At 36.8% G+C, this 14073-nt stretch overlaps 1 protein-coding gene across 3 annotated transcripts in view; it reads right to left on the reverse strand.

The window, feature by feature from the left end:
- The window catches only part of trappc10 (trafficking protein particle complex subunit 10), an 84185-nt gene that overhangs the window by 3747 nt on the left and 66365 nt on the right, over positions 1-14073 (reverse strand). For 2 of the 3 annotated variants that reach the window (XM_069179144.1, XM_006638957.3), the window contains 3 exons: positions 9123-9249; positions 6147-6311; positions 5220-5397 (listed from right to left, as the gene is read on the reverse strand). In XM_069179144.1, the coding sequence (XP_069035245.1) occupies positions 5220-5397; positions 6147-6311; positions 9123-9249 (470 nt within the window). Of the gene's footprint in view, positions 1-5219; positions 5398-6146; positions 6312-9122; positions 9250-11378; positions 11463-14073 lie in introns of all 3 variants that reach the window. The other variant, XM_015363585.2, reaches the window with a different exon arrangement.

Genomic DNA, 14073 nt, shown 5'->3' on the forward strand with positions numbered 1-14073 from the left:
ATCTGAAGATGGCTCCACAGCTGAAATTTGTCAAAAATAAATGCAGAAAATGTCTCCAATTTTGTTTTAGTCATCATGTAGTTTCACAAAGACTCAAAATTAGAGAAAAATGGTTACATGGTCAAAATAAAGCATGAGCAAAAAACACACAAATTTTTTCCAAAATATTAATGCATTCAAATTTAAGGAGAGCAAACATTTATTGGAAATCAGTTAAAAGTTTTCTTCTCACTATTATACTATTTACATCACCATGCTCATTAACTAGCATTTAACGTGACCTGAAAACCTTTGATATTTTACTGTCACTGAAAATACAAAGGATGTTGTCTCACCCTCTCCCAGTGATTTTAGAGAAACAAACTCCCTGAATCTCAATTTTTTGTTTTACCGCTTTGTAAAATTCACTTTTCCATTTCAGATACAACAAAATTGAGGCTCGACTAGACTTCAGCTCTAAAAATACCCAGAGCATCTACAGTTAAAATGTTGACCACCACATTTATGATTCATTAAAGATTTTTTTTAAATGCCAACATGTTAAAATATTAATTTTCTATCGCAAGTGTGAAAACTATACCAAGTGGTTTATATTTACTCTAGAATTCGTATTTATGTTGCTATGATATTACAACCTAATTAAACTTTATTAAGCCTTGGCTGGGAACTGATATACTGTATATATATACACACATTGGGCAATCTATCATATATAATCTGACAAGAAATAGCTTGACTAAATGAGACTGTGTCCTTTGTTTAGTTACAAATTTTGTACTGAGATACACATACACTACACAGATCTGTGCAGCTCAGATTGATCATGCATTAAAAGTTGGTAAAGGCACTTGGGAGTAGTCAAACCAAATTCTTGCTGGTTACTCTTTCACAATACTCCTTGAAATGTAACCTGATCCAACAAGAGATGCTGTTACGTGAGGTTGTCCCAATCTTTAGAGGAGAGGTTCCTCTCGGTGGTATACAAAAAAGACAATCTTGATTTATTTGTATCATGAAATATTGCTACACTGATTTATTGTCAGATTAATCATGCAATATGCCCTGACACACAACAAGGCCCATGGGAAATGATGCAGTGGTGCCATTGAAATATGACACTGATACATATACAGATTATTTTTTTATTTTTTTTATTTTAGAGAACAAAACAAAACCATTTTACATATAATCCACCATTATTCAGCCTTACATCACAGGCAAAAATTCCTGTTTGTTCCCCTAGTATTTTACAATTATATAACTTTTTAACAAAACTATATACATTCAGAAGAAGGAAGATTTATACATTTATGAATATGAAAAGGGAGGAGACTATATAAATGTATCTTATTAAATTTCAATTATTTTGTATCTCAACAAAATCTGACCTTAAAGGTTTAATGTACTGAACCCATCTAGACCAATATTTTATCATTTGCAATTTAAGTGAAAATGTTATTTTTTCCATTATATATATTTCTTTTATTAATTCAATCCAATCATTAATTGTTGATAGATTTGTGAGAAGCCACTTTCTTGTTATAGCTTTCTTCCCTGCTGATATAAGGATTCCGAAAAAATATTCTAAAGTTCCCCTGTAATCAAAAACCAATTTACCAAAATATAAATCCTCAAATGTAAAGGGTACATTCCTTTAAAATATAGTTTCTAGGGCCTCATGTAATTCCTTCCAGAAAAGCCTTATTTTAGGGCAGTTCCAGAATATATGCCAATGATTACCTTGGTTACCGCACTGTTTCCAACACTTAGGGTTTTCCTCAGTATGGTGCGCCTTCTGACTCAGAGTAATGAAAAATCGAGCAATGTTTTTCCAGCAAAACTCTCTCCATAAATGCGAGTTAGTACATCTTCATTGAAATTCACATATTTTAAGCCACTCTTCATTCAAAATTCCAACTTCATTTTCTTTCACCAATTAATCTTTTATATACTCTGTAGAATATGATTTTTTTTCCATAAAACTTTTATATAATCTAGATATAATACCTTTACCTAATTCTGATTTGTAGGCTTCTGTAACTATTTTCACTACCCCATCATTCACAATATCTAAATCTCCCCTTATAATCTCCTTAATAAAATAGTGGCGCATTTGAAGATATCTATAAAAATCTGAATTCTCCAAATTGTATTTCTCCTTCAAATACTGAAAACTTTGTAACTGATTCTTATCCATTATATTACAAAATGCAGTTATTCCTTTTGTGATCCAAATTTTAAACCTATTATCCAATTTATTTGGTTTAAACTCTGTATCATAGGCGCACCATCTGCGTATCTGTACTGCCTCACCTAAATTATACTCTTTTGTGATCGTATTCCATGTCCTTAGTTGAAATTTTATCCATGGATTGAATATTTTTTTCAGTAATTTTGCCCAAATTCCTATTATCTAATAATGCTATTTACAAGGGATAGTTCAATATCTTTCCATCTGGCTTGATATTCTTGATAACAGGAATTAATGAGAGGTTTAACTTGAGATGCAAAATAATAACCTTTCAAATTTGGTAAAGCCATACCCCCTTTATCTATTGAAAGTTAAGAAAAGTGTTTTGCAGAGACTTCAACAGGGAGAGCTTGAAATAGGAAGAGTAATCGAGGCAGTAGATTCATTTTTACAGATTCAATTCTAGAACTGAAACTCATAAAGGGGATTAGGTTCCATTACAATATATCTGATTTAATTTTAGGTATAAGGGTTCCATAATTAATTGTTGCTAATACAGAAATATCTTTTGGTAAAAAGACTCCTAGATATCTCATTGAACTTTGGTCCCACTTAAGGTGGTATTTGCTTTTTAGTAAATCGGGAGGGTTGTAATTAAAAGTTAAAATTTGTGTTTTTTGAACATTTAACTTATAGTCTGCCAGCAGGCCAAAGCTACCTAAGAGTTTCATTACTTCTAGAAATGAACTAGTGGGATCTTGTGCTCATTCCCTTGTATAGAAATACCTTTTATTTTGCTATTTTGTCGTTTCCACTGAGCTAGTGGCTCTATATATAGAGCAAAAAGCAATGGAGATAAAGGGCAGCCTTGTCTAGTCCCTCGTTCTAAAGTTATTCTATCAGATAAATAACCACTTATTTTAATTCGTGCTGTTGGTCTATCATATAAAGTCTGAATACCTTTGATAATATTTTCACAAAAACTAAACCTACCTAAAACCCAATAGAGGTATTTCAAATTAACATAGTCAATGTTAATGCTTTCTCAGCATCTAGGCTCATCAAAGAGGCTTCTAAATTATATTGCTGAATATGGTTCATGATATGTAATGTGCGTCGAATGTTATTATGGGTTAGTCTATGTTGAATAAACCTTGTTTGATCATAGTGTATCAAATGAGGGAGAATCTTTTCAATTATTTTAGCCAGTATTGCTGTATACATTTTATCATCCATATTAAGTACTGAGATTGGTTTTAACAATCCACAATCTAATCTATCTTTCCCCTCCTTAGGGATAACTGAGATGATAGCCTCTCTCCATGATGGGGGCATTTTTCCATCAATTAATGCCGAGTTACAAGCAGAAAAAAGATTTGGTATTAGTTCTGCTCGGAAGGTTTTATACCATTCCGAATTAAAACCATCAGTTCCAGTTGATTTATTAGCTCTGAGGCTCGTAATCACTGAATTCAATTCTTCTGGTGTTATTGTCGTTTTTAATATATTATTTTGATCTTTACCAAGAGTTGGTAAACTGAGAGATTCCAGAAGAGTATCCATCTTTTCTTCACTTTCTGAATGGGGTTGTATATATAATTTTCTGTAATAATTTGTAAAAGTGTTTTGGATTTCTTCCCATTTAAATAATACACCATTACAGTTCTGGTCCTTTATTTTATATATTGTATTATCGGTCTGTTGTTTTTTTAATTTTCTTGCCAATAGCTTTAGTGATTTTGACCCTGATTCGTAATATTTTTGTCTAGTAAATATATATTTATTTTCATTTTCCTGTGTATATCTATTTTGTTTCTAAGCATCTTTATTTCTTGCTTGATTTTTGAATCCTATTTTTCTTGATGTTTTTTCTCCAACTCTTAACTTTATATTCAGATTAGATAATTGTAATTGCTTTACCTTCTTCTTATGACTGCTCAGAGCAATAATTTCCCCCCTTATAAATGCCTTTAATGTGCCCCATATCATCTCTGATCCCACTTCCCCATTATCATTTTCCTCCAAAAATATTTTTATTCTCAAATGTGTAAAAAAATATTTTTATTTCTGTGCTTTACATTGTGGATCATTCAACAGACTTAAATTCATCCTCCATGTTGTATCTCCCCGATTATTACTTAATCGTATAGACAATGACAAAGGAGCGTGGTCTGAAAGATCAATTCTACCAATATCGCAATGTTGAATCCTTTGTCTATCTCTCTTGTGTATAAAAAAATAATCAATCCTTGAATATACGGAATGAGGGACGGAATAGTGAGTGTAATCCTGCCCACTTGGATAGAAATCTCTCCAAAGATCTATTATTCCCATTTCCCCCATCAGTACATTAATCTTTTTATACAGTGACTTATCTCTCTGAGAAGATATATTTGTGGAATCAAGCCTGGGGTTAAGACGCACATTCCAATCACCTCCACATATCAGTATCCCTTGTGCATTAACCATCAAATCAACCATTTTTAAAATTAAATTAAAATTAAAATCACTACCAGGTGGAGCAAATACATTAAGTAATGTTAGTAATTCCCCTTCCATTTTTCCCCAATACTAATACATACTGTATCTCCTCTCCTTATCTTTAACTTCTGTAAGCAACTCAAATTGAACCTTTTGAGATATCAGTATAGCCACTCCTCTCCTATGGCCAGATTTATATGAGGAGAAATAAGAGTTTTGAGAAACCCATTCTCCTTAATTTCTCATGATCCAATACATTTAAATGTGTTTCTTGTAAAAAAGCAATATGAGCCCCTTCTTTCTTCATTTTAGACAAAAGCTTACTTCTCTTAATAGGGTTAAGTACTCCGTTAACATTAAATGAAACTATTTTAAGGTCTTGCTTGGACATATTTTATGTAAATGGTAGAACTTTCAAACTATCTCCCATAAGACATATGTTTCATATTGTTAAACATCCTCCGTATATTATTATTAAACATAATCATATACAGATTAATGTTTGCTTTCACTGTATATGTGGATTCAGAGACTGGGGGTCACTCACCTTCGTACATCACCTTGGTGGTGCATAGCACATCTGATTCTGTCAGACCTTCATCACTGTTCTGCTCTATTAAGTCAGAGAGCCGTGTGAGGGACACATTAAGGGAACACAGAGAACCAGTGCGGCAGTGCTGCACCCCTAGAGCTGGAACGATCTGAGCCTTTACACTGTAGAGCGTCTGTCAGAAGAAAACATGCAGAAGGCACATATCACTATTTGGGATTAATTATTATAGTATGGACCTGGATATATCCTGTAAATCTAGAAAAGATTAATCAAAGTAAATTATCAAACTAGTATCTCTGTGTTGTCTCTCAATCATGCAAAATATAGTCCTAAAGCCTAAAAGTCATCTTAAAATTAGGCTGATCGGATCACCCTTTGGATGAAAAAGAACTGTATGGCAGTTTTTAGCATATTTTAATGAAAAAAAGGAAACCTAAAAAAAATTGGAAATAACCAAACAATCCTTTGTTTTAGCCTTTGGGTGAAACCCACGAAAATATCTTAGAAAGTTTTCTGTTTCATATTTCCAAAATTATGTATTTGCCGATAAGAACCTTTATTGACAGCACAGACCTTGGAAAAGGTTTACATGCAAGATTCATGTAATAAGTTATGCATGTTATTACAGCTTTAGTTATTTTATTATGTATTGAGTGACAGTATTTTAACACTGTACCAAATCTTTTCAAGAGTTTCTCACACCTTAATGAAAAGCTGGAAGGGTAAGCAGAGGACTCAAATCTTGGTTGCGAGTCCAAAGCCAAGCACATTATCCCATGTCATGTCAAAATGACTAACTGCAACTCATTCAATTTTTTAAGTATGGAGAGTGCCAGCAGCCATTCAGGTATGCATGTTACATGACAGCTGAAAACCAGAAACCAGCAGGTCAGGTCCAGGCCGGAGGCAGATGTCACTCACAGATATATTATCCAGCTGAAACTCATACGAGTATGGTTGAAAGGAAGGTTCTTCCTCAGTCATGGGTGAGAAGCTGATGGTGAAAACACACTGCAGACAAGAAGGTGGTTCTGTGGTCCACTTTACCTCCCACAAGCAGAACACAGACTGCTTACTGTATACATTCTAGAGAAAAATGAAATAATTACCTATTATATCCAGTGAAATAATTTTAACATTTTAACAACTGTGGAAACCAACAGAAATAAGATCTAATGGTTCTTGCCAGCTTTCTGCTGGGCAGAGTCAAGACACATTTGAAGACAGAAAGCTCCCATTGTGTGATGTACCCAAATGAGGACTTGTTGACAACTACGTGGGCTGAATTGTCCAATGTTGTGTTATAACTATTTGCATAAAATATTTTGCTTTTTAATTCTAAGATTTTTTAAATCTAGGTGATGGTTGAAGACAATGCTTTGACCAAAAGAAAAATGAAACAAATGGTCTGTTAATTAAGTGCTAACACAGAAATTTACTACCACATTAGCAGGCATTTATGATGTCACTGGATCACAGAACATAAGTGGATATACTACAGTAGGTACAGAAAGTCACCACCCCCTTTTTAAAATGTCTACCTTTTGTTGCACTAAAGCATAAAAAGAAGACTTTTTCCAGTTTTATTTACAAATTATAACTTGCAAGATCCAAGTGAAAAAAGAAAGCAAAAAGTAGAATAACTGGGTTGGATAAGAGAACATCCTCGAGTTAATTCAAGCACCTTTTGCTTGAATTACAGCCTTGAGTCTGTTTGGATACATTCTACCAACTTTGCACACCTAGAGGGAGGAATATTTGCGCATTCCTCCTTACAGAATTGTTAAAGCTCTGTCAAACTGTGTGGTGATTGTTGATGGACTGCCCTCTTCAAGTAATTCCAAAGATTTTTGATGGCATTTACGTCGGGGCTCTGACTAGGCCACTCGAGGACATTCACCTTCCTGTCCTTCAGCCACTGTAAGGTTGCTTTGGTAGTATGCTTTGGGTCATTGTCATGTTGAAAGGTGAACCATCTTCCCATTTTCAACTTCCTGGCTGAGGGCTGGAGGTTTTCTTCAAGAATGTGCCTGTATTTTGCACCATCCATCTTCCCTTCTATCCTGACAAGTGCCCCAGTCCCAGCTGAAGAGAAACACCCCCACAACAGGATGCTGCCACCACCGTGCTTTACTGTAGGATTGGTGTTCTTTAGATGGTAAGATGGTAATTTAGATGGTAAAATGGTAAGATGTAATAATCCCTATCTTTGAATTGGCTTCATTACTCTGCTCTCCTCCCCATTAATAGCTGATGTGTGGTGAGCGTTCTGGCGCAATACGGCTGCCGTCGCATCCAGTTGGATGCTACACATTGGTGGTGTTGGAGGGGAGTCCCCATTACCTGTAAAGCACTTTGAGTGGAGTGTCCAGAAAAGTGCTATATAAGTGTAAGCAATTATTATAATTATAATTAATATTATTAAGGTTGCCATTGGCCTCTTGGTAGCCTCTCTGATCAGTCTCCTTCTTGCTCAGTCATCCAGTTTGGAGGGACGGACGGATCTAGGCAAGGTCTGGGTGGTGCCATACGCCTTGCACTTCCTAATGATGCCCTTGACTGTGCTCCATGGGATACTTAAAGCTTTTGAAATGTTTTAATACCCATCTCCTTACTTGTTCTTTTAAACTCCCATAGTGGACTCTTTGCTTTAAAAAGCAGTGGAATCCTCTAAAAACAACTGCTTTTATTCTGGACAAATCATATCATAAAATATATATTAATCATTCTAAAAGTATGCTTTTGTTTACTCCGATATCGAGCGTATTCACAGAAAAGCTTAAAACTATCACTTTTCTCACAAAGTACTGTATACTGTATAAACGTACAGTGACATGGTCAGAAGGAGCAGGGAGCACGTAAAAAATGTTTCCGAAATAACCACATGTAAGACTGATGCTTAAAATGGTTAGGGAGAAATGGAATACTGGTGTGTATTTTTTCTTTAAAATAGCAAGACTAGCCATATACAGTACAGTTTACATACAGTAATATGTTTATGTTCCTAAATTAACATATTTTATGAGCATGTGAAAGGCATGGTGAATTGGAGATTCTCAAGAATTACTTTGTATGATTGGAAACAAATGCGTGATTGGATCATCTAAATGCTGTGGTGTTACTTTTTGTCAATGAAACAAAGTCTTTTCGTTTACAAAGGCGGTCAATGAAAAAATAAAGTATTTTCGTTTACAAAGACAGTTACAAAGAATGTGGACCAGAGTAATACTTTGAGTTTACAGTCTGTCCAAGGTCATTCATTATTAATACTATTAGTAATATCTCTGGTAAAGACTTTGATGGCGACAGCTCAAACGCTGTACATGAGAGGTTGAGCTTTATTAGCTCCACCTGGCAATAATTACGGATACTATTATCTTACTTGCGGTATTATTCAGTATTATATGGTATTATACGGTAACCCTTGTTATACCGCGACATGCCCAACAGATTTTAACGGGTATAACCCACTCGTTTTGAATGGCTGCATTTGTATATTGTTGTTGTTCGATCTTACTGTTTGATTCCTAGTAGCCGTTAGACACTTTCGAAATTACTACCCCAATTATGTTAGTAAATTTAAATCATCACATGACTACAGTACTGTCTTTGTGAACAATACAGAATACATGTATAGGATAAAAACTTCTTAACTGCATGTTTTATTAGGAGCGTTAAAATGAAATTCTTATTTTAAGAAAATGTTTTGCTAAATATGAGCATTGGTTAAGTAGTTATTGAGGTCTGTGTATATCTTGTCTTCAAGTGTGTTTCTCTTCTGCAAAAATAATTCCATATTCTAATGTTGCTAAAATGCAAATCTAAAATGCAATCTCCATTTCATGAAATGTGTCATTTAATAAAGATGTCTTCCATCCTTGGAAAACACTGATTTACCTGTTGTGGTTTTATATTCACAGGCACCAGCTCCAGTGTTGTGTTCTTCTGTTTTTCTGTCAGACAGTGGTTTAACAAACAGAAGTTCATGTCCGACATGTTTTGCATACACACCTGGATGTATTTCCTAGAAAAAAAGGGAAAAACAAGTGGAGGGTCAAAGAGCTGTTGCATTAGTGGAGTTTATACATGTTACAATACAGAGCCATAGATGAAGATGCAAACATCCATGAGAGTAAAAAATGACAGATCAGGATCTCCATAAATAAAGATATTTCACTCTGTTTAAAATAAAATATCTGGGTCAAAACCAGGAGTGTCAAATATACATGCATAGTCCAGGTACAGCTCGCCACTTGTCTAGGTCCTGAGGTAATTGCTGTCTTAGTCATCAGGACAGATTCAGTTCACGTCTTGTCAAACCCTGCATAGCCCACACACAAAGCAGGAACATTCAGTGATATTACTGTAACAGTTTCACCTAAACCAAGCTCACTGTGGTTCTCTACCTACTGTATATTCAAACCAGCACATACACTTCCTCCTCAAAATATATGGGCAACATCACCAACTGAACCACTACCGGTCTCACAGAAACTATACTTTTCTATCATCTGAAATGGAGATCTTTAAACATAGTTAAACAAGAGCCTTGCAACTGTTATTAAAGAAAATCATTTTCTTTTTGGTTAATTTGAATTCAATTTGTGGTTCAAGTTACAGTGGGGATAGAAACTCACCACCCACTTTCAAAATATCCACATTTGTTGCCCTAAAGCATAAAAAGACAAATCCATTTTTTTCCAGTTTTATTTGCAAATTGTAACTTGCGAAATCCAAATGAAAAAAGAAAGCAAAATAAGGTTGCTTTGGTGGTATGCTATGGGTCATTGTCATGTTGAAAGGTGAACCATCTTCCCATTTTCCCCTTCCTGCCTGAGGGCTGGAGGTTTTCTTCAAGAAGATGCCTTATTTTGCACCATTCATCTTCCCTTCTATCCTGACAAGTGCCCCAGTCCCAGAAGAGAAACACCCCCATAACGGGATGCTGCCACCACCATGCTTTACTGTAGGATTGGTGTTCTTTAGATGGTAAGATGTATTGGGTTTTCGCCAGACGTACTGTTTTGCATTCTGGCCAAAAAGTTTGATTTTGGTCTTGTCTGACCTCTTACCACTTGGCCACAGAATCTTTAAGGTGCATTTTAGTAAAAAATAAATTAGACATGATATGGCTTTTTTCTTGCCACCCTCCCATACAGGCCAGATTTGTGGAGGCCTGTAGCTCATTCAAAGTCGCCATTGGGTCTGAGTGGTACCATACGCCTTCCACTTCTTAATGATGGCCTTACTATGCTCCATGGGATACTTAAAGCTTTTGAAATAGTTTTACACCCATCTACTGATTTGTGCCTTTCTACAACTTTATCTTGAAGTTCTTTTGAAAGCACCTTTCCGCCCCTAGTGGATTCTTTACTTTGAAATGCACTTCCAAGCAGTGGAATCCTCTAGAAACAGCTGCTTTTATTCTAAACTAATGAAAATCACCACAGTTGATCACAGGTGGGAGGCAATTAGTTTGTTGCGTGATCTGTAAGGTGATTGGTTATACCTGAACAAGATTACAAATGCAATTGTAAGGGGGGTGTTCACTTATCCTAATAAGGTATTTTACTGTTGTAATATTAATTAATTTTCAGAATGTTTTAGAATTTTATTTTCACTTGGCTAATGTTACTGTTACTGTGTGTAAATAAAAATTGAACAAGCTTAATTTAATTAGTTTTTATTTTTAGAGTGTCTTACAACAAAAGCACACATTTTGAAAGGGGGCGGTGACTTTCTATACCCATTGTACATTTATGGAAACAAAAAGCTGACATGCTAGATTTGTACGAGTAACTTTTGCTAAAGAGCAACAGGAATCACAGGCACTATGTTAGTCTTATCCGTCCCTCAAGCAAAGTTTAAAGGTGGTGTTGCTCACCCAGAGCCTACAGAACTCACAACCTGTAGTTTACCAATTAAGCTAAATCATACCACAACTGATCTGGAGAGTCTGATCTTGCACAGCTTTATAATGAGTGTGGCCTTGGCCACAACATCAAAAACCTACCAAGGCCTACTTAAAGATCTAGGGAGATGAATCTGAAGCCAGGGACGCCAAGATAAGAATGAAGCTAAGCTCAAATTGAGATTTACACTGGGAAAGAACTGTGGGAGGCCTTTAAAATCAAGTTTGAACTGGTCGCTCACCTGAATGGCTGGTCGCTTGAGAAGGTAGCTGTCATTGAATCTACATTCAATGGGAATGGAAAAGTCAAGGGGATGCTATTAAATCTGTTGTAAAAAGAAATGATTAATTACTTGGCTGTAACTGCCACTTTGTAGGTAATACACCCATAATGGTGCTAAAGGAGCAGCCTATGGGCCACAAGTGGCGGTCAGGATAGAAACTGAGTCTTTGCTGTGAATCTCCGCTAACCCCATTTTCTGAAGGAAACCCAGTAAAAACTAACCACCTACAGGTTCATCTACAGCCTCACTGCTGACTGACTATAATGTCATCTAGTTGCCCCAGAAGACTTTGAGACAGCACTGCAGAAGGCATAAAATGTTAAGGAGGTCTTCAGTGAATGCACCTCACCCCTGTGAGAGAAGTGGAGTTCAACTTTGGGGGTGGTGGAGAAAAGTGAACTAGAGAGTATGATCCCTGATAAGCTGGTACCTGGGGACAACCTTTTGCACATTTAAGTGTGAAGAGCATGTAATGGGCCTTCTGAAAGACAGATGGATCCTTGTCAGGGATTCAGCTGGACCTGAGCCAATCATATGAAGTCTAGCCCCAAACATATGCAGGTTTCCTGGATAGAAGCAACCCAAAAAGGTCCTTTAAAGTATTGCCACTCTGCAATTTTCACCTCCAGGTTGACTCCTGTTGGACCCGGACTCATTCACAGGACGTAAAAAGCAGATGCCATGTGACAACGACAATAACATCCAAGTGTGTTATGCACTGCTGCAGTTCTCTTTGCATCATGCAGATCCCAAGTCATTTATCTGTGACACAGACGCCAGTCCAGAAGGTCAGGGAGTCGGTCTTTTGCTGAACTCAGGTGATAAAAAAGAAAGTGATCACATATTAAGATCCTCTTGGGAAGGCAGTTAAAGCCAGCCTGAAACTCAAACTGGTCTGTCAGCGGGTGCCCATTTATAGAGAAAGTGAGCAAAACTAGATATATAGCATGCTTCCCCCCGCAGGGCTGTTGGGCTGGCTTCCCCTAGGAACACTTAATTCTCCCCCAGCCCAGGACAATGTGAGGTGTATGGAAACCCCTTTGATCAAGGATCCAGAAGCTACTGCTGTGAGGCTCAGCCAAGCTTTCATCTAAGCCTCATGAAGACAGAGCAAATAGCTAGTCCACCTCCGGGAAATCAAAAGGTTTTCCTTGGTGATGCAGAGCTAAGGGAGGTGCTGTGTAGCAGTTTGCCCTCAGAAATGGACTGCTCCTTGAGCTTCCACCTTTTACCCTTATAAGATAAGAGATAACTTTATTAGCCATATACAATTTCTTGCATTAGGAATTTGTCTTTACGCATTCCCCAGCTTGCTCTCCATGAGACACAGATGGGGAGAGAGAAGCTTGGTGTCAGAGCGCAGGGTCAGCCATTTATATGGCACCCTTAGAGCAGATGGGGTTTGGGGCCTTGCTCGGGGGCCCAACGGAGTAGGATTCCTTTGCCGGCCTCAGGATTTGAACCAGCAGCCTTCCAGCCACAGGGACAGATCTTTTGGCACAGTGCCACCGCTCCGCCCTTAGCACATGTTCACTCTCTTCTCTCTCCCTAATCTTATATGAGGAGCAGGGGTTTTCTTTCTCTTTCTAAAATTAATGCATAGCTAGTGGATGCTATACTCTCCCTATACATCTGCTACATGACAGATATCTTTAGCCCCATTGCAAATTAGTGTCACAAGGAAAAAAAAGTCTAAGAACAGTAACCACATTAGCTATTACTCCTTATTAATCTATTACTATTACTCTAGCTATTAATCTGTTCTCTCAACATCTAATAGGGTATCCATTCTGTAGTGGCAAAGCAATAACTATACTGCAGCTCTCGACCCTGGCTGGAGATCATCTGTCATAAACCCACAGACAGGGCCATAGGTGTCCACTAGTGAGGAAATGACAAATAGGGATGCCCAATAAACCAGCACAACCAATCACCACCCCCTAATAAAGCACTTCACCCTAACCTGTAACAACAAAGGGAAAAAACCCCAGTGAGCTTAGTCTCGTGCCTCTCTTTTTGCACTCACCTACAGCACACTGCTGAAGTTAAAGGCAAAGCACATATCTTTTGATTTTGTCAATGCTTTCCTTCTTTTCTCTTGTAATACCTAAATCAGTGGCAACACATTTTCCCAAGATGGTGCTACAAATTAGAACAGTGTTCAATGCTGAAAGCCACCAAGTCAAAAAGATCACAAGGGAAGCTGCTACGAAGTGAAAATTGCTTTGTATAGTAAAAAACAAACAAACAAGTATTACAATCACATGCTTTGTTGTAGCAAAAAGTTATATTAATCAAGCATGCATCTATTGAGGAATTTGCATGTACATTTGATTAATAGTGTGTCCATATTAGGACGTCCTCTTCCCTCCTCCAAATCTCTATATGCTCTGCTCCCTGCTCTGAAACTCCATCATCTGTCCTACATAACTCCATGTGGTCTGCTCCCTCCAAAAAGTGAAAATATGATGCCATCACAGAAGTCTCCACCTTGTCTACATTGACATGGATTGAACACTGTGGCTATTTCTGTGGAGAACTGAAAAAGTAGTACTACAGAGAGCTGAGTGCATTCAAATTTAAAATTTAAAATTTGTAATAATACAAGGATATACAATTTGTAAACTGCATTGAATTCAATGTAATGACAGTC

The sequence above is a fragment of the Lepisosteus oculatus genome, chromosome 15, assembly GCF_040954835.1.
Source record: "Lepisosteus oculatus isolate fLepOcu1 chromosome 15, fLepOcu1.hap2, whole genome shotgun sequence".
Taxonomy (NCBI): domain Eukaryota; kingdom Metazoa; phylum Chordata; class Actinopteri; order Semionotiformes; family Lepisosteidae; genus Lepisosteus; species Lepisosteus oculatus.